Source organism: Sturnira hondurensis, unplaced genomic scaffold (assembly GCF_014824575.4).
Source record: "Sturnira hondurensis isolate 20B ecotype Veracruz unplaced genomic scaffold, ASM1482457v3 Scaffold0002840, whole genome shotgun sequence".
NCBI lineage: Eukaryota > Metazoa > Chordata > Mammalia > Chiroptera > Phyllostomidae > Sturnira > Sturnira hondurensis.
Genome location: NW_028075471.1, coordinates 574,080 through 595,209, shown reverse-complemented (window position 1 = coordinate 595,209; position 21,130 = coordinate 574,080). Strand labels below are relative to the sequence as shown.

The window sequence follows — 21,130 nt, the reverse complement described above, 5'->3', positions numbered from 1 at the left end:
CAGTGCCCAGCAATCATTCTGTGCCTCTCCCCTGCGTGTTCCCACCGCACACACCAGGCCAGCAGTGACGGCTCTGCTTTGCGTTGTGGGGCCTGTGAGTCTGTCTCTCTCACAGGGAGGTACTTATGCCTTCCACACACACACTTGCTGAGATAGGAAAATGAAACTCCAGAAAGGAACAACTGCTAAGCTTTAATAAAAAGAGTTCCCTATATATGGACACACTGGTCTTTGTATATTTAGCTGCCTTGCTATACCAATATTTCATCTCTGTAAGCAGTTTTACCAGCCTGCAAAAGAATATTACACAGGAGGAGGGGGAAAAACTGGCACAAGGCTGCTACTAGTATAGCATCTTAGAGACATTCATCAAGTATGTTTCTCACAAGAAGTCAAATTATTAAACTCATAAATAACCCTTCCATTGTAAAAGTGATAGCAACTGTTAACGCCACCCATCGAAAAGGGAACACGGGAAAGTTATGACTTTAATTTCAACCATTAAAGTATGAGTGGCTTTATGAAGAAGAGCCAGGCCTGTGCAGGAAAGCAATGCAATGAATTCTCTTCTCCTAGGGTCCGGGATCGACAGATTAAACAGCCTGCCCTGCAACTCGGATGTCCTGAACCACCTCTCCCCATCTCCTGAACTGTACACACACCAGCCGGAGTGCAATGGAGGGGAGGCTGCCGATGGAGCGGCCTCTCAGGACAGGGCTCTCCACTGGCAAAATGGGTGCCTAGGAGGGCACAGGTGGCCAGAGGTGCCTTCTGGATTCTCAGAGGTCTGTGCTATGCATTTTAAAGAAGAACTTGCCAGGGACAGATGATAGCCACAGCTGACAAGTGAGAGCTCTACTGAATCTCTTGCTAGTGCCTGGCTGCTGTCCACTGCTGTTGCCAGGGAAACAGACGTCAGCGTGATGGAAACAAGGATCAGCGAAAACTTTCACTTACCTCGTTCCCACTGATCCCGACAGCCATTTCTATGGAAACAGTAGCTGCGAGCCAGCGGCAGACAGGCTACCACTCACTTGTTACTGTCAGGTGTGGCTACCAGCCCGTGCACTTCAGGCACCATAGTACCAACAGCCCCGGGACCCAGCTGCCGGCTACCCCTGACAGCCTCTTAACTCTGCAACAAGAAAGTTCAGTGTTTAAAAGTACATATACATGTTTCACTTGGTTCTTTACTCAAAAAAGGAAATTTAGCATTCTCCCATTTGAAGCCAAAGCGGGGCTCAGCTTCTTGTTCTAACAAAGCCAAACCATGTGAAGTCACTGAAGGACCATGGGTCTCTCCCTCAGCAATCCACCCCACTCGCAACACTGCTTCCAAGTTCAAGGAAAGAGACATCCAGCATTGCGGACTAATTTTTTGCATAGCAGCCTATACAAGCCAAAGACAGGTCCAGCTAAAATTTGGGAAGTATTTTGCTCTATGTGATCATTAGGGGTGCCTTTTTCTGGAATTCTGGCAGCCAGATCATCACTAACTACAATATTTTTTTTTATTATAAGAACTATCTACAGAGAACCCTCCACCATTTCTTTGTGTTTTTTTTAGCCTGCTGGTCAAGATACAAAATTACCTCATGAACTCAGTACGATTTTATTCTGTAATAGTGTGGTAACAGGCCATACTGATGACCCTGTTACCTCACTACCTAACAGTATGCCTTTCAATGTTGCGAGCAACTTGGCTACTCTTTTAAGATGAAAGTAAGGCAGAGGAGTGTGTACAGGAACAAATTCTGCTGTGCCTTTTCTATCAGCAGAGGCTGGTAAAGTATATTGAATGAGAGCAAAATCCAATCCCAGTCATGAATAATTTATAAGAGTGCCTATTCCCAGAGGGTATGTTGCCACTCAGAAAACATTTGCAAGCAATACAGCCACCACCTACTCTGGTAGAGTATATTTTGCCTTCTTGCCAATATCCAAGGGGAAGAAATCGGAGGAAGTCTCTGACTTACCATGGCTCATAATGGTTTGAATTTAAATGGACCAGGGTACAGATCACAAGGCCCAAACCTGTTCCTGTTCTGCAGAGTCTGAAACAATACAGCTGACGGTCTCACCACCACCACCACCTTCCCTCTCCATTCTCCGCACACCAGCATCTACAGGAGGAAAGCAGCCGGGCCTGAGTCTCTGTGTAGGCCCTGGCATCGGGTGCCGCCAGACCGGTGTCAGAAGGACGCAACCGCAAGAGTCAGAATCATCACCTGGTTTGAAAAGGGCTCTTTTATAATGCTTCACCCACCTCCTCCCTGTCCCTTCCAAATGGCTAAACAAGCCTCTAATGATATAAAATTGGACTAATGACTTAAAAAGATAACCCGTGACCTGGCAGATGTGCAACCTATTGGGACACAAAGACACCAACTGATTTAGAACTGAATGACTTTGAATTTGTAGGCGGGGGCTGGGTCTACATTCAATCTTAAGTCACCAAATCTGGTTTACAAAAAGCATTCATCTTCCAACAACACACTAGGACTGTTTAAGAAAGGAGGTGTTTCAAATATTTTTCATAAGATGCTGGCAACACCAAAGCTTTGGATTCAGACGTGAATTACAAATGATTTTCATCTATTCTCTAAACAGGTCCTGCAGGTGGTTTAGGAAGTAATAACCTTTAGTACCCACTGGCTACGTCACTACATATACACACGTGCACGTAATAAAACACTTAAAAGTACAACTTTACTTTTCACTAACACAGACCTACTATTAATAACTATTAGCCAATACCTATTCATTGGTTTAAAGGAACTGAGTTGATCAGATTTTCCTTGCATCAAACCCCACTTTACACACTCTTCCTTGAGCCATCCTAACACAATGACCAGGAACTCTACACTTTTTCTCATGGATTCCTCAGCCAACTCTGCACGATTGGTATCTTCAGTTGCATTTTATAGGCAAAAAAGAAAAGTGAGACTCAAAGAGACAATTTGCCCCAAGTCTCACGTGGTAAAAGGTAGAGCAAAGATGCGAGTCTTGGTGATCCAACTCTAAAGCTGGTGTGTTTAACCACCGTTACAGAAATGCCATTGCCCCCAAGTTGTGCCCCCACAAATTACTGTCAGATAGAACAGCAAATGCAACGATTCAGAGCTGCATAATCCGTTATAGCTGACAAAGTACCTCCACAGCCTCCTCTTAGAAGGCACAGAACACAGTATTAACGTGTGCACCAAGTACATTTCTCCAGCCACTTGCAGGGAAATTCAGAAAATGGTACACTTGAAATACTTTCCACAGTACCCCTTTGGCTATTTCTACCTCACCCAGGTAGGAGATTCATAGATTAATATACAGATACAATAAATGAGTAAAATCCCTTGTATATTTTTTGAGGCACTTCTACATTCATTAGGTGAGTTTTTTAAAGATTTTATTTATTTTTAGGGAGTGGGGAAGAGAGGGAGAAAGAGAGGGAGAGAAATATCAATGCGAGAGAGAAACATCAATCAGTTGCCTCTCACAGGCTCCCAACCTGAGACCTGACCCAAGCATATGTCCTACCCTGGAATCAAACCAGTGACCTTCCAGCATGCAGGACAACGCCCAACGCACTGAGCCACACCAGTCATGGCCATTAGCTGATTTAAAGCCAGCCACCCTATGGGGGAGGCGGATGCTGGGATCATCCCTGTTTGAGAGATGAGGAGACTAGGGCTCAGGGCTACCAGTCGAAGTCCCGGAGCTAGTGTGTGACACTGGCTGGACCAGAACCCAGGTATTGTAGTTCCCTTTTCACTTACCAGTCCCTTCTTCGGGGTGTGAACCCCACCACTGAGCACTGCTCTAGCTTATGGCAGGTGCGCCCAGCATGAGGTAGGTCCTGCAGGTAAAGAACTGAGCCCACTGCCCAGGATGCCCCCTTCCCCCAGACACCTGGCAGGGATCCTAAAGAAACAAAGCACGGAAACACTAACGTGCTCTCTCATTTTTACCTACTCACTGACAAAAACCTCAACAGAGACAAGGGGTTAAGTGAACAAGTTCAAAAGTGAAAAATCATCAAGCTTCTAAAAAGCCAGCACGACAGGAGGCGTAACCTGTCTGAACTGTAGATTTAAATGACACATTCTTTCCAATCGCTGGTCATAATGGGACCATCTCCTCTTCAATGACAAGTTAATGTGAAACTGCAACATGAGTCGCTGACATTCTCGGCTCCTCCCACAGAACACTGTCATCAGAGATGGAGGTCTCCCTCCGTGTTCCGCTTGGCTGCGCAGAGCATGCGCGCGCACACTTCATAGTCACCTTAGAAAAGGGGTCTGTTGTAACACCAAAGATGTTCCCAGAACATCAATCTTAGCATGCTCTAAAAATGCACAACAAATCATGTGGCAGACCAAAATCGGTTGGGGAACACGGCAGGATGGCACGGCCACGTGGAGAGAAGGAGCCGAGGAGCAGAAACAGATCATTTCCCAGTGGTTAACAGGCTTAAAGACACATGTCATCATTTCGCAGTTCTTCACCAGAAGATGACGGCGTGGTCTTAAACTTCTAAAACAGGAGGCTTTTATTTTAGTGCTTTTGGGACGATGTTTCCATCAATCTGATGGTCCCTATGGGACTTTGCAACGTAAGTTTTCTTCCTTTTCACATTTATATTCTCACGGTTTTGCTATCCCTCTAGTGTTCCATAAAAACACTGTGAAGAACCCTAAGACTAAAATGCAAATATTTTAAATTTGCTTTAACAAGAAGGTGAATCCATAGGACACATTTTGATTTTTAGTTGCTTTCGGAGAAAGTCCAGGGGGAGTAGTGCCTGGCAGAGAAGCCCAGGTAATTGTTAGGGAGGGTGGGAGCATCCAGCTCCTCCTAAGTTTCCCGAGTAGACAACTTATCATCCTTCGAAACCTGGCTCACAGCCCTGGCTGGGGAGCTCAGTTGGTTGGAGTGCTGTCTTGATATGCCAAGGTTGCAAGTTCAATCTCCAGTCAGGGCACATACAAGAAGCAACCAATCAATGCATAAATAAGTGAAACAACAAATCAATATTTCTCTTTCTCTCAAATCAATAAATAAAAATTTTTAAAAACAGGTCTAGCTCTCAGGCCCTGGGTCTACACCTCTACCCCAGCTTTGCCTTCCTGCACTGCATCACAACAGTCTGTCCCACCAGGTGATGACTGTCTGAGCCCTAGGGCTTCATCCGTGTCTCACACATCCTGGCACCCCGTCCTCTGGCCCAGAGCCCGGCACACAGCCGGACCAGGAAACGCTGGCCAACTTAGTCAACACGGGGGAAAGGCTCTGCTTTCAGGCACGGTTCTTACTGGACACAAAACACCCCTCAGTGTTTCCTCCCGCAGTGGCCTTCCAGGCAGGGCAGAGTCGATCTGCAGCCCTGGGGACAGGCACTGACAGTGAAAATCACCAGAAAGTCTTAGATTTTATTTTAAAAATTCACCTGTCATTTGTATTCTCCTTCATAAGAGTTCCAGTTTTGTTTTGATACAAAAGTTCTTAGATTACTTGTAAATTAAATTATTTCCCCCCAAATATAGTTCAGCAAACTGGCTGTTCCATGCAGCTGTGTGCCTCTGTTTATCCCCACCCTGATCTGGAAACCCCCCATGGGGGTGCATATTTAATGCCCACCATTCTACTGAGGAGCCCCTCCCTCCCATTTTTTCCTTGTTTCTTTTTTAAGCTGCGACATCATGCCAGCACAACGGTTCCTGCTCTGCGAAGCTCAGAGATAAGGCATGTCACCAGCACTGTTAAAATTAGTGGTTTCCATGGCCTCAGTCAGTTTGGTTGGGTTTAGGAGACATGAGGCGCCAAGGAATTCACAACAGAATTGCCGTTAACTTTGTAAAGGCTGTTCCTGAGGCAAAATCAAGCACCATGCTATTTCCCCAGGGATAAATTCCATCCTCACAATCCCAACACCAACCTGAGGCCAAAGGAGGTTCATTAGGAGGCGGGCACCTTTAAAGCTTTAAGTGGAAGAACATGGGGCTTGAGGAGGCACTTCTCTGCAGAAGGAAGCTTTCTTTGGTGGGGGGAGGACCAGGTACACTTTCACACCCCACCCCCACCCCCGTCCCGCCTCTCACTGTCGGGCACAGCTCCGGGGCCATTTCTAGATGAGCCTTCACATGACAGCATGTGTCCATGTGTGCAAGTGACCACACTCAGTCAAGGAGAATCCCAAAATCCTTCTCCCCTGAAAACAGGCAGGGGGGAAGTTACAAGAGGGTGAAAAAAGGCAGCAGAGATGGAACACGGACTCAGCTGTCTGCTCTGGAAAAGGCAGTGCTGCGAAAAATACAATAAAGGTCTCTGCACGGACTCAGCGTTATATGGAGACATCACTTCTCTGAGACACAAGCTCGACAAGCTCCGAAAGAGGAAGATAAAGTGAGTGACACGAAGAAGATAAACTCACTTGGAAACAAGTCCACCAACAGTATTTCCTGAGGATGTCTGGGCTCAGTGAGTACAAGAGGCAAACGGAGGCTCAGGGGAGACAGGCACCTCCGGGGCCCCCAGTCGCACCCCTGCACCTGCTCCCCTACACCTCCACCAACAGTTAGGCTCTCCCAGCTGGAGCTGCTTCTGAAAGAGCCTACACAGTCCTGGCTCCCTCCCCTGGCGTATGTGCTCCCCTTTCTAGGGCAACTGCGGGTGGTGAGGATGCACGGCTGCCCCGAGGGGCCCTGGGGCAACCACCACAGGCAGGGCAGAGACCAGAAACCCCAGAAGTCCCCTTCCTGAGCCAGTCTCCCCCAAGCGCTCTCTACAGAGGGTCAATCACAGAGCTGAGGTGGTAAACAAAATGTAATTCCAAAAATGGGGACTGAGTGACAAGGACTACAATAAGACTAAAAGACATATATATATATATGTGTGTGTGTGCAAAAGCTGATCGTTACTCTGCATTAAAGAAAGATTCCACCAGTTAAGATTAAAAATGTATTAGAGGGAAAGTCCTCAGCGGGACAGCAGCAGAAAGCCAAGCTAATATATGATCCCAATCTGAAGGATGCAGGATTTTGAAATTTGTTCAGTATTGATGTGCTAATCGAGACTTCTTCCTCCTTCACAGTAAAATCGGAAACACCCTGGAAATATACATTATTTCAAAGGGCCAGGTTACGTACCACTGCAAATAAAACCATAAAAGATGACCGTTCCTGGGGAAGACCAGGGCTGGGACTCTTTTTCCTCAGTACTAATCCACTCCTGCACACCAGCAAATGAACTGGCTTCAGGGGAACGTTTCATTAAAGTCATAGTGGCTGACAAGCATCAGAAACACAGACTCTCACAGACAGGTACAGGCAGAAAGAATCACAGTTCAATCCAGAAGCAACACACAGAGGGGACACCAGAGTCCACATGCATGCAGAGGAGCCGCGGGGCAGCTGGGGGACACGCAGAGCCACCTCACACAAGGCAGCAGAATGTGCAACATGGATCCAACTGCTTACCCACTAAGGACACCAAGAACCAGGTTAAGGACGAAAAATGAGCCAAGGATTATCAGACTAACAAAATATACCCATGGCCATTCCCATCCTATCGCATCATTTACCTGTAAAATGTAAGGAGATCAGTTATCAGTTATCTATTTACTAAAGAGCGGAGCCCCAGGAGCAGTTGCCAGACCACTGGGGGCTTTGATGGAAGATCAGTGCTCCTAGGAAGGAGACCCCACCTAGGGCCTTTCGTTTTTTTTGTCTTCAATAAGGACAAGTTCTGTTGTTGAATTCTGTGGCCGACAAAAAGTTGGCCAGGACCAGCTCATTTACCTACCATTTTGTACCAATTAATCTGCATTATATATTTGGATCCAGACCAATAAAGCAATTATAAATGTTATCTCATTTTAGGATGGACAAAAAGACAAGCAACGGAAATTATTTAAATCCCAAGCAACAACACTGATTAATTTCTGGTCAGTAACTACTCTGTAGGTTTCTTTTATAAAAGCTGGTGAGGTTCCAGCAAACACTGTGATTTGGGGAGCCTCTGCAGGAAAGAAAGCATCTTGGAGGACATGCAGAGCGCTTGGCACCCACCCGGCGGCCCCCATCTAGCAAAGCCTGTGTGGTCTTGGCAACTGTCCTCGGGACTCTGCTTTCAAGATGAAAGAGGTGTAGCTTACCCGCTCAATACACCAAGTACAAGATTTAGTACGAAAAATGACCCAAAGATGACGAGACTGACAAAATACACCCAGGGCAATTCAAATCCCATAGCATCATTCATCTGTAAGAAATAAGATGGTCTCACAGGAGCGGATTAATAAGAAAATCTAGTAAGGAGAGAGGATCACATTAGAGACAGCATTCTATACATTTAACCAAACATTTACTTAAATTCAAATCGGAGACAACAGTAGCCAATACATATTCATTCTATATTCCAAACACATGTACACACACACACACACACACACACACACAGTCATCACAGCTTTCAGGGCAAATAAGAGCTAACTTTGGCCACCAGTAGGAAAATCGCTGGAATTTGGGCTCTTCCTCCCAAGAAAGCTGCCTTGGTAAGGGACTTTTCAGAAAAGGTCTTGGTAGAAGACAAAACTAGTGCTTAGCTGAAAACTATTTTCTCTATCCAAGTTGTTAGTACTATTTTTGCCTTTAAAATTAGTGATGGTGGAAAAGTTTTACAGAGATAAACTGGCAACATTTGACTCTATAAATTCAATTCTTTAAAAAACTAAAATAATAACTTTCCATTGGAAGCCCAGCTCTCCAAGGAGACCTAACCTAACCTAACCTAAATCCGGGTTACCCTCAATCAGTAAGTGCAAGCACAGCTAAACTAATGCAAAGCAGACAAGTGTTCAGAAGTCAGCTGGCTGACTTATATTCAAGGGCGCCCTTGGGAATGAGACATTTATGAGTGCAGCACAGGAAGGACCCCGGGGAAGGGAAAGCCCTTATCCCCCACACCTTTCGTGGACCTAGATGACCCAGCCTTGAAAAGCTGGCTTCTGCTTGGCTTCAGCTGTGAGCTGACGGGCTCATCTGGAGGAATCCCTTCCCTACTTGTGGGACAAGCTCAAACAAGGCAGTCAGATATGGCCTCCCTGACGGGCGCAGGACAGATCTGGTCAGGAGCAGCTTTCATGCCAGAGCAAACAGGGGCTTCAAGGTCCATGCTGGACGGGACTTTCCAACAGTGCAGGTCACTGTCAAACTGGGCGAACGTTTCTCCCAGGAAGGAGATGTTAAGGATCAGTCAGGGTCAGAATGAACGACTCCAGGCCTGGCTGGGTAGGAACTATATATAGTCTGGGCTGATTCTTGGCTTGGGCCTCAGAGGTACAAGCCCTTAGCCTTTAAGCATGTGTTTTCCACTGTGTTGTGAGGCTCCAGGTTTTAGCTTTATAGAATGAGGCTCATGCATTTCACTGTTTGCCTCATGCAGAAGTCAATCAGGAAAAAAAAAAAGAAAAACCATTCAAAAAACCACCTAACATCTGTTGCTGAAGTCTAAGGAAAGAGCATTAAATGCCTCTATAACACCTGTTTTGGCCACATGAAAACTGATGTGCTTAATAGAACTCATATCAGTCTGCACATCTTACATTGGCAATTAGAGTAATGAATGAGCCAAGGCCATGGCTGCAACTGTTGATCTAATTAAGTTGAATAAACTAATTTCAGCAGGAAGGCAGAAGGTAATTTTTCCAAAGCAACTACACCCCCAAACTGACTTAAAAACCTGTGTGTGGAGGACAAGAAACAGGCTGCCTGGTGCAGTGGCCAGAGCCCTGGAGTCAGGACCTTCCACAGGGACCTATCTGTTGGAACAGATGGGTATGTGACCAAGGAGAGCAGGCTCACAGGCTGGGAGATAAATATTCAGGTCCAGGACTCCCACCAGGAGACCTCACTTTTCTACACCTCTGGCAAAGGCAGTGGGCTGGGGAAAGGCCAGAGCTCAACAAAGGCCACAGGAGACTTTTTCTAAATCTGTAGAAGTTGGGGAAGAGAAACAGAACTCAAGCTATAAGGGCCAGTCCTTCTCCCAACTAAGCCTTCTCAACCCAGTCCCTTTTCAGAGGCTAGTATTTCTTAGAACTTACCCTATACAAAGGACAAGTTGGAACTGGCAAGCTATCCCCCAAAATACCCTCTCTTTTTTCTTCTACATGAAAAGAGAGACTTTGCTTGGGATTTTTGCCTGCACAGTCTTTATCAACAATGGAGAAATTGGCATGAGCTGAAGCATTTCAATTTACATTACTTTTCAAATTTTTATGTCAAAGTCATCATGTGGAGTCACCTGGTGCCCAGGAAATAATATTCTATTGAGTTTCAGTTTTCTTTTACTTCAAAGGTTGAAATGCATACTCATGTTTCCTTCCAATTAAAGGCCAACCTAAAGCTTTCAGTCTTGTCTAACTGTTGAAAACACTCCGGAAAGGGGATACTGGTTGTAGCTCCCCTGAGCAAGGAAAAATAGAAAAGTACAGAAAGGCAAGCCCCTGGCCAACTAGACAGGAATTTCCCAGGGACAGTACCTGGAATGAAGTCAATGATCAACCTGACCATGAGAACATCCTAATAGAGTCTGACAGTTGGCACCTCCACAGGAGCTTGGTGATAAGGCAAGAGGCCACAAAAGAATTTATATGGCTAGCTCTCTCCTGAAACCAATACTATTTTAATTTCTTCCATTCAAAAACATTTCCTCTGAGTTGAAGGAAAAAAAATGGATTACGTGGTCTTGCTCTGCCTCTTATAGACAACAAAATTAAAGTGCAAAGAGTTTCGGGGACCTCCCCGAGGTCACGAACACAGCCCTGTCCCAGCCTCTCTGCTCTTTCTTTGCACTTCCTGCTTCCGCCTCTGTGGCCAGCAAATACGTGTGGGTCAGATACAGCTTTGTTACGTTTACAGAACTCAATTTACAGAAGAGCTCTGCAAAGTAACTTTTTTCCACCAGAAGTTAATAATCCCACTCCCTACACAACCACGTGGTTTTGTTCTAAATCAATCTTTCTGCATATTGGGCCCACCTGTTCTTTCCTTCTCAACACCGTCTGCCAGGCTCTCTTGAGAGCGGAGGGATCAATGAGTTTTTGAACACCGACTGAACATGACAAGATGCAACACAGCCCCTGGCAAGGACTTGTCCACCACAGACAAACACCTGAAGGACTGAGAAGTCTGCTTGCCATCAATATTTAAAATCTAATCTTCTTAGTGACCTCTCAAGATGCTTCCTTAACATCCTAGCTGTGGATAAAAATTGGTATTTAAACCCGGGCCATCTCTACTGAGGCAGTGAGATTACACACCCGAAGAATAAAAGTAATTAGCATTGGCTGAGCACCTGCTCTGTGCCAGGCACTGTGCTGGGCAGGAATGTCATGTTCTGGAACACCGGATGTTACGATCTGTGGCTTCCAGCTGACCGTGGCCCAAAACATATTAGGAAGGCTTCGTGCCTTGGCTCCTGCCTATCTCCATGATGAGTTCATAAAAGCAATCAACAAGTAATTAAAAACAACCTGATGTGTTTCAGAGACTAAGATCTCAGTGAACACTCTAGAAGACGTTACTTAGCTGCTCTCAGGTGTTCTAGAAGGGAGAAAGGGTACTGCATTACAGTCTAGACCAGGGGTCAACAAACTGTGACCTGCAGGCCAAACCCACCCTGCCACCTGCTTTTGTATAACCCTTAAGCTAAAAATGGCTTCTACATTTTTAAATGGTTGAAAAAATCAGAAGAATATTTCAAGACACATGAATATTACACAACATTCAAACTTCAATGTCCATTAAAAAGCTTCACTGGAACAGAGTCACCTCATTTGTCTCCATGTTGTCTGTGGCTGCTTCTAGCAACATGGGCAGGGAGCGGAATTGAGTAATTATAACACAGATGTAATGGTCGCAAGGCCAAATAGTTTTATTATCTGGCCCCTTATAAAAGTCTGTAGACCTCCATTCCACATCAAGGACCACAGTCCGTTGCTGTAGGACCCTGGGGATGTTCCGTGGCTCTCGATACTCCACTGTTTCCATTTTCAACATCCCAGACTTTCTATAATGGGATACAGACTGGGATAGTGTTGATAAGTTACGTGAGCCCTCCATCAGAATAAAGATGCTATGTATTTCACAGACAATATAATTGTTACACTGTCAAATTATTAACTGTGATATTAACGACAGAAATGAAAGTTACTAGGTGATACTTAAAGGTCCCCAGGCCAGCAAGTGGAGACTTGCTTCAGCATGCGTGGCGTTTTCTCAGCTTTCCTCGCACACTCCCAGAGGTTTCACTTGCTTGACAACAGGAAACTGTCATGGGAGGATGTACAGAAATATAACATAAAACATAAAACTGTCCATTAGTCAAGATGTGTTGGATCAGCAACAAACAATTCACCATAACTAGAGAGAAAGTTAAAAGTTATCAAAGTTGGTGATGCCTCCGTTTGGGCCAACCCACCATAACTAGACTCAGCTAACAATGGAGCTGAGAGGAGTCACGGATTTTATTTGTTTAAAAAATAAAAATGTTGTCTGCTGTACTGTTTGGGAGAAGGACCAGCGTTTGGGCTGTTTGGGTAATGCTTTTTCTATTTATTAGAAATTTCAAGGGAAGACTAGAAGTGAGACCTCAGCTAATCTAACTAGGAGTTGCAACTTTTATGTGGTAATAGTGAAAATAAACCCTCTACTTAATTTGAGGGTCCCCTTGCATGACCATGGTCTTGGCTCATCCATATAATCTCCTTCCTTGTTCCCACTCATGAAAGGCATTGCCTCCTGGACATAAATGACATGTGCATACCCACACAGACACACACGCAACCCCGTGACAGTAAGAAAAAGGAGAGAGAAGGGGAGAAACAAGATATAACATGTTGGTGATGCTTAAACCTTATTACCAAACTAGACACGCAATGTGGGGATGAAAATAAAAACATACCTTCTTTGCATATAGGGGCACCTACAGTCCTGTAAGTGTGGTGTTCGCTGGTGAAGGGAAGCAAAAACCTACTTATGACCATTAGACGCTATGTTCTCTGAAGCTACAGAACAATATAAAATCCTGTAAAGTGTCTAAAATTCAGAAGCTACTCTGTCAGAAGCTACTTTTGGATCTGTAGGCCTCCTAACTAGAGACTGCCCACATTCAAGAAGTATTTCATTACAAAATACCTTTTAACAAGTCCTTATTGGGATCCTAGTTAATCCCATTTGGACTTGGGCTTAGGCTCAAAATCTGCACATCAGCTGTTTTCCCCAGCAACTCTGTGACATGAAAATAATTTCTACACTTTGTGAGCTTCCTCAAATTCTACCAAACAAACAAACGAACTCAGCTCTGGGAAATGGTGATTAAAATTACGGCAAACCCTTCTGGCGCGGTCAGGAACAAGGAGAGCCAGACCCCAGCCATCAAAACAGTGTCCACCTGTTTTGTCCATCCAGCGACACATCGCATGGGTCCTCACTCCATTTCTACCCTCTCTGCTGGAGCTCTCTGGCTCCACAAAGAAAGGAAGAGAGAGAGGGCTAAGGGCTTATGCTAGGCTGATTTACATAATATTGAATATGCAAGGAAATATTATAATAGGGAAAAACCCATTTTGGCTTTAGGGCTGTGCTAAGTTATGGGAAGGAATGCAATTTACGTACCCTATCTTCTGCTTGGAATTCTATTAAAGCAACTTGCCTTTATGTGCAAAAGATCAATTTTAGCCCATGGAAGCCTCTAAACCTGGGAAATAACCCCTGGCTCTCTAACAATTGAATGAGGACAGTAGTGGCCTTCTGGGGTTTGTCCAAAAAGGGACTACTAGGCAGCACTAGGGAGTGGAGGGGCCAACATTATGCATCCTGCTATCTAGAATGGAAACTAAAGCCCTGAGGGGGAGAAGATGAGGAGTCTTGCTGAGTGAAGAGAGTGTCTGCTCCCCTTCCCAAAGAACTGACTTCCAGGGTTTCTTTTTCAGCCAACTCTTCAATGGCTATAGCTAATGCAACACTGTTATCCAAAGAAAGAACACTCCACTGACTCTCAGCAGAGTCAATAGAGCTTACCCAATAGAGCACGTCTGTCCAGCCCTCCATAGTGATGCACTGAAACACAGTGAGCATAGCAAAGGCAAAGTTATCAAAGTTGGTGATGCCTCCGTTTGGGCCAACCCAGCCACTCCTACACTCTGTGCCGTTGGCGGTACACTGGCGTCCATTCCCTGAGAACGCACACGGCGCTGGGTCCTCTTCAGCTATGATATCTGCAAACAGAGCAAAAAGGCTTCACTACTCAAGAGATGAGCAGCAGGAAAACCACGGCTGAGGAGGCCAAGTACCCTTGCCTGCAACGCCCTACCTCCCAGCTCTGCTGTCTCACAATCCCACTTGTCCCCAGGGTCCACTTCACATAGTCCCTCCTCCATTGAATCTGCTGTTTCCTGTACCCAGAATCATTGCTCTCTCCTCTGGGCTCACTCAGAGCACCTTTCTCAAGGCTATAGAGAGCAACAACTGATTCACCTCACATTCTAGTTTTGGAGGTCCCTCATCTTATTTGCCAGGACACAATACATGGGAAATAAGGACAGAAAGGGAGATTAAATTCTCATTTATTCTGAACACAATTTGCATCAGGAACTAGTTCAGTACATTTACTGGTACATTTGTCTCTTTTTTTTTCTCCTCACTCTTGTTTGGTTTTAGATTTTCCCAAAACTACAAAAGTCTTTGGGAGAAAATTTTTTTAAAAATTTAAGTTAGGTTAGCTACCATTTTCATTACTTACCTGAGTCAGCAAAAAAACATGTTTTGTGCATTTTTCCAATAAAAAGTTCCAATCCTATAATAGCATAGATAATGATTACAAATAATACCAAAAGGGCTATGTGAAGGAGGGGAACCATGGCTTTTATAATGGAGTTCAGGACAACTTGTAAACCTAGGAGAGAGAGAGAGAGAAGTTTGTGAGCCAGGAAGAAACTTCAGTGATGTACATATATGTCCTAATGGTGCCTGCTCTGCATATGACACATAGTAATAAAACTCAGAGAAACATTTCAAAGCTTTTAATTAGCATTAAATTTGGATGTGGGAAAAGTTAAGAAGAGATTAAAGATCATCTAATCCAACTCCCTCACTTGACAGATGAAGTAACAAAGGCCCAGAGAGGGGGCCATCCAATATCGAAGTCATTCATTTACACATTTGTTCATCCACTCAGCGAAATTCCTTGAACATCTATCATGCGACAAGCATAAGGTTAGTGCTTTAGGAGACATGAGGATGTATTACATAAAGTGCATTTCCTCAAAGAGATTGTGTTCTAGGAGACACAAGAATTAAGCACAAATTAAAGGTAGCTCACAGATGCTGTATGAGTAACATCAGTCACAATTAAAGAGGGGTAAAAACATCACTTCTGAGTGGGGAGAAGAGCGAGGACATGGCAGCAGCCTCCCTCTTGGCAGGTCTAAGGAGGGCCGATTTCCACAGGCGGGCGAGGGAGAGGCCACACCAGGCAGAGGGGAGAGAGCTCCGAAAGCACAGAAGTGAACCAGCACATTATGGGCTGAGGGTGGGGAGTCTTGGCTGGTAGGCACACAGTGGAAGAAAAAAGCAGATTGCAATTAGGTGGCTCCAGGTTTTGAGTCTGAGTTACAGAGCCAGACTTTGGTCCATGAGCAAAAAAGCAGCCTCTTTCGAAATACGAACAGGGCAGCAGCAGACAAGACCAGTAGAGGAGACTGAAGTCAACAATGGAGTTTAAGGGAGAAGAATGTACCTATAAGGCAGGGCCATGGGGGCAAATCCCAGTATCTGAACAAATAAAAAGCATGTCAAAAGGAGTCTCTCCCGGACTGAGGGAAGTAGGAGATGGGCAAAGGAAGGAGGGGGTCAGAACAACCTTAGACCCAGTGAGTTTGACCATGGGCACAGCATTAAGAGGGAAGCATCCTACAGCTGAACAACCCCCCACCTCACTTGAGAGTTGAGGAAGAAACATGAAAACCTGGAAACTATCCGCAGAGTAACACTAAGAGCCACGGTAAAGGAAGAGAAAAAGACAATGGAAACAGGGATAGCAGGTAGGGCAACACTCAGGATTGGGATAGGGTAGAAGGAGGCAGAAGACCAGGGAACACTGATGGGCAGGAAACCAGAAGTCACACTAGCCCGACTCCCATGTTTAGTGTCCTGTGTTCTTCCCACCATCCCATGACCCCAGCTTCCATTCAGCGTAGTTCACTCTTTTCCTCTATCTCTGTTCTCCTTCTCTTCCCCTCCCTTAACTGTCCCCCACTGCCGCACCCTTATTCAAACGGCCCCCTTCTAATATCTTCTCACTCTCCCAATACATACTCAACACATGAAAGACAGAAGCTGAGATGCTGGAGTTAAGTGAGAAATCAGAATACACCAAGTTGAGAGAAGAATCCTTACCAGCAGCGGTAAGGAAGACAGGGGAAAGGCGCGGACTGAATGGGGAGAGAAGAATGAGGAAAGGATTTCACACTCACAAAGTGCCTATCTTTCCAAGTTCCCCATCATGACCAAAATCTTAGGTTCTGCCTTTGGATATTTAAATACCCAAATGGTTTCTCTTGAAAAACAATGATCAATGAGATGATTGTTAAAGTTTTCACCTTCTAGAAAGAACAGATGAGGAAAAACATCTGCTTTAATCTACTTGGATAGGATTTGGTTGTTTTTTTTTGAGACATGGATGGGCCATCCAAAATCACAATTCAGCAGTTAGCTCTTCTGAAGTCTATGGCAGTGAGCCATATATTTCACAAATATATGTAAGTTTCTACCGTATTTTACATTGGCCAAGTTTATGAGATAATGACGTTTGTATCGTTTTCTTTAATCCTCACCTGTTTACGTTTTTTCATTGATTTTAAAGAGACAGAAGAGAGGGTGGTGGGGAGAGAGAGAGATACTGATGTGAGATTGCCTCCCATTCAAGCCCTGACTGGGGCTTGAACCTGCAACCTACATATATGCCCTGACTGGGAATTGAACACACAAACTTTTGGTGCACGGCATAGTGCTCCAACCAACAAAGCCACCCAGCCAGGGCATGAAAATATATCTTAATGTGAATTGCACACTTGCATGACATTAGGCTCCTTTGTATAGTGTCCATTTGTGCTCATACAGATCTCACAGGGCTCTGATATGTAGGCAGAGGGACGAAGTAGAGAGAACACTGGGCCAGGAACTAGGAGACTGTGGGTTTGGCCCTGTTTAGCCACCCATTAGCCGTGGGAACCTGCACAGGTCAATGCCCCTTGACAGGCCTCAGCTTCCTAATTTAAAAAGTGATGCTGTTGGATGGGATGTTCTGTGGGGTTCTTTTCCACTTTGATGGTCTAGGATTCCAGTAAACACTTATCAGTTAACTGAGTGTGGGTGGTAAGAACTCTGCAAATGTCTGAATTATAATATTATCTTTTTTAAAATTTTTTTATTTATTTATCTTTAGAGGGGAAGGGGAGGAGAGAGGGAGAGAAATATCAATGTATGGTTGCCTCTCGTGTGTCCCCTGCTGGGAACTGGCCTGCAACCCAGGCATGTGCCCTGACTGGGAATCGAACCGCAATCCTGTGGTTCACAGGCCTGCGCTCAATCCATTGAGCTACACCAGCCAGGGCTGTAATACTATCTTTTGAAACATGCATTTTTTTACCTTGCACTTCAATGAATATATATTCACATGCACACAAAAAATCCTGTCTTATAAGACAGTCTCAACTCTCTTTAGAAATGACTAGAAAATTCCCAGATAAGTGTAGTAACCAGTCAAACTTTCCCAGGCATTTTAAACAATTTTAGGTACTTGAGAAGAAATCACTGGGCCACAGTCACCAACCCACACTCAGTCTTTCCATGGAAAAGATCATGACCCAGAGCCCCAAACCCCTCTCCCCAAAGCCCATTTGTGTCTGATGAGAGACTTGGGTGTTCCCTCCCAGGGCAGTTAAAATATGAGCTGAAAAGGCCGCACACAAGACTCATATCCCTGTTTTTCCTCACTGACCCATGGGAGAATCATGGTGCAGACCTCGGTCAAGTTGCAAAGTGATATTTTAGGTGGGAGAAGGAAAAAATACAGTTTAAAACTGGTTCTCAAGATGATCCAGGTGCATGGGACTAGTCATTTAATGTCAACCTCGTAAGACAAGGGAGCCAAAGCAACACCATGTGAGGTCTGAGTTTTCAGCAGCCAGACACGCACTCCTGAGCCCTCAGCACCCAGGCGTCTGCTCACAGCACAACGGAGGCTGGCTGTTCTGTCATTTGCCCTTTTGGGAGTGTGGTGTGGGGGGGGGAGGGTTGTCGTGGTTACTTTGAAATTAGATTAAGCTGTAACAACTAAATCTGAAAGAATATGTTTGCTCACTGGACTTCTCGTGTAACCACGTTACACGTAACAGAGTCAGTCATTTCCAAGGTATTTCTATTTTTCTCAATTGCTTCCAGACAGTTTGCGGTTTTGACTTGCACTGATCTTTTTCAGTGAAAATAAATGAACCATCTGGAAAAACAAGTACACATAAAACACCACTTCCTACATTTTAAAATGTTAAATTTGGAAATCTCTTTTTCTTCCAGAGAATTTCTGGTACCTTCTGAGCACCAACAGGTTTAATAAAAATTCACAAAGAATTTCTGGAGGAGCAAAACCATGATCTGGGCTCTTCTGACGGCTTTCCAAGTTGTGCAAGACAGGTACGCCCTGCAGTCCCACATCCTTCCTCCAGCTTGAAGCAAGCAGGCAGCCACCTCACAACAGCCCCTGTAAAGGTGCTAGGACATCTACCCTCTGAAGTGCCCAAAGAGGGCGTCCTACCAAAGGCAGAGCCCAATGAAGCACCCATGTTGCTCATGGAAGCATCAATTTGCCTCTCCTGGCCAGGGCACAGACAGGACATCTGCTCCCACTCAGGTGGCACCCGTCCTGGCCTGGAGGTCTGCAGCAAGAAGACACTAGGACCCAGCACAGACAGGTGTCATGGCCAGGTGGATGACAACAACATCTCTCACCCCTGAGGGTCTCCTCTGTGCTCCAGACCTTGTGCTGGGGCTCTCCCTGCAGTATCCCCTTCAGTCTTCAAACCACCTTTGAGCAGGTACTACTATGCCCTACGTGTAGGGGAGGACGCGAAAGCATTCACATCTTCCCTCGGAGAGTGACAGGCACAGTTTCTAAGAGTGGAGAGCTGAGTTCTTAGAAGTCCAGCCCCTGCTGCTCTCACTTTGAAAAAAGGGAGTGACTTGGCCCCTCCAACACCTTCATCTACATAAGCCGCTACTTTCAGAGGGCAGGTCTGGGAGTGGGAGGAGGAGAAGGCCCGTGTGCTGTCACAGAAGGAAAACCTGAGCAGAATCAAGACTGCTCAAGGCCTCATGCCACCACTTCACCTCTCCGAGAGAGAAGACTGTCTCTCTTACAAAATCAGGAAGGCTCATCACTGCCAGTCCCTCTCAGGGCTTTCAGATCAAAGTGACAACATAAGCCAAAGTGTACTGCAAACTGCAGAGGCCTCCCAGGTTGTCTGCAGAGCCCTGGGCCGGTACACAGCAACTCACCTTGTAGCACCCCGTCTCGTAATCCTGAGACCCACCCAGAAGGAAAAAACCAACAAAATCCTGGCTTTAGGAAACAAAACGTGCTTACTGGGCACTCCCGATACTAGTCGAAGTGGTCGTAACACTCGAAAGGCGCGGAGGGCTTTGACGTCAAAGCCTCCCGATTTGCCACCAGAGTGGTTACCGCCTTCTGTTTCTTTGGTTAATTGTTCCAAAATTACACTAAACAATCTGAAAGAAGAAGAAGAGGAAGAAATGTTATAGTCTGTCACCCAGGGGAGCAAAACAGGATGACAATAGTAGTTATTTTTGAACAAAGGCTAATCCTGCGGGGCTGCTGCTTAAATAAAGAGAAAGCAAGGTCAAGGCAGGAACCTAGCTGTGAATCCTGAGAGCCACCCCTGTGTCTAACATGATGTGGGTCAAGGACTGCGCTCCTGTTTCCCTGCCTATGGAACATCCTCAAGCAGGTCAGTCCCAACAGGCAAGGGGGCTCACTGGGGGTCCAGGACAACAAATGGAAGTGCACCAACAGAGACAATGACAACAATACTCATAGCTACTACCATTTATAAGCACTCACCATGTGCTAGGCACTTTACATACATTACCCTCATAAAATGTTATGCAGTAGGAATTATTATTAACACCATTTACACAAGAGGAAACAAACTTCATGAGAACAACTAACATGCCCAAGTTCACCAAGCTAGTGGCAGAACTTAACATATGAATCCAGGTATGTTGGTCGCACCAGGATGCAGGCTCCAGGGCAGCAGGGAATTTTAATCTGCTTCTTCATTTGTTTGTTTAGTCTTTTCCAGATTAGCGCTTAGAACAGTCCCTGATATGTTAGAGGTGCTCACAAACATTTGATGAATAAATCAGTGCATGAATATTGACTTCAAAGTCCCAATCTTAATTGCTATATTATACACCGCCTCCACCCTCACAGGGATGTTTGCAGAGTGATGTAAATCACAGATGTTAAGGAGCTATGCAAAGGCCAAAGGCAGTAACCTAAGGTATTAATATAGTTATTTCTCTTTTGAAATGTGAATAACATTGTATCTGGCAGGCACGACAAATTTTTTCCTACTCTCAGAAGGTTTTTCGGATAAAGCTATTTTCAGGCAATCTGCTTATTTGACAGTCACTTTTGCTCTTTCAAATAAACATTTATTCTTTGGAATTGTTGCTTGTTTTTCAGAATAAATATAAATTTGTCCGTTCAAATAGAATCAACTCTGGCCAATCAGATTGTGGGAGAGATTGGCCCAGGAACAAAGGAAAGGTTTCTAAAGTTTAATTAGCAGCCAAAGCAGAAACTCTGCCCCCACTGGCATGCCTCTGGATGGCCAAGACACTGAGCCCATAAAATACAGGGTGGTCTGATTTACAGTCCTGATCTGGCAGAGCTTTGTCATTCTGGGGCATTAAAAGACCAGTCATTTGTTTTAATAACACTACAGCAATTAGCAATGAACCCAGGGGGTGGGAGGAGGGAGGAGGAGATAAGTCAG

At 45.2% G+C, this 21,130-nt stretch overlaps 1 protein-coding gene across 8 annotated transcripts in view; it reads right to left on the bottom strand.

Moving 5' to 3' along the window:
- The window catches only part of CACNA1D (calcium voltage-gated channel subunit alpha1 D), a 315,854-nt gene that overhangs the window by 127,319 nt on the left and 167,405 nt on the right, over positions 1-21,130 (bottom strand). For 5 of the 8 annotated variants that reach the window (XM_037040687.1, XM_037040680.1, XM_037040683.1 and 2 more), the window contains exons 5-8: positions 19,696-19,838; positions 14,797-14,949; positions 14,076-14,272; positions 8,150-8,253 (exon numbers count right to left, since the gene is read on the bottom strand). In XM_037040687.1, coding sequence (XP_036896582.1) covers positions 8,150-8,253; positions 14,076-14,272; positions 14,797-14,949; positions 19,696-19,838 — 597 coding nt within the window. Of the gene's footprint in view, positions 1-7,472; positions 7,577-8,149; positions 8,254-14,075; positions 14,273-14,796; positions 14,950-19,695; positions 19,839-21,130 lie in introns of all 8 variants that reach the window. The other 3 variants (XM_037040679.1, XM_037040682.1, XM_037040685.1) reach the window with 1 other exon arrangement.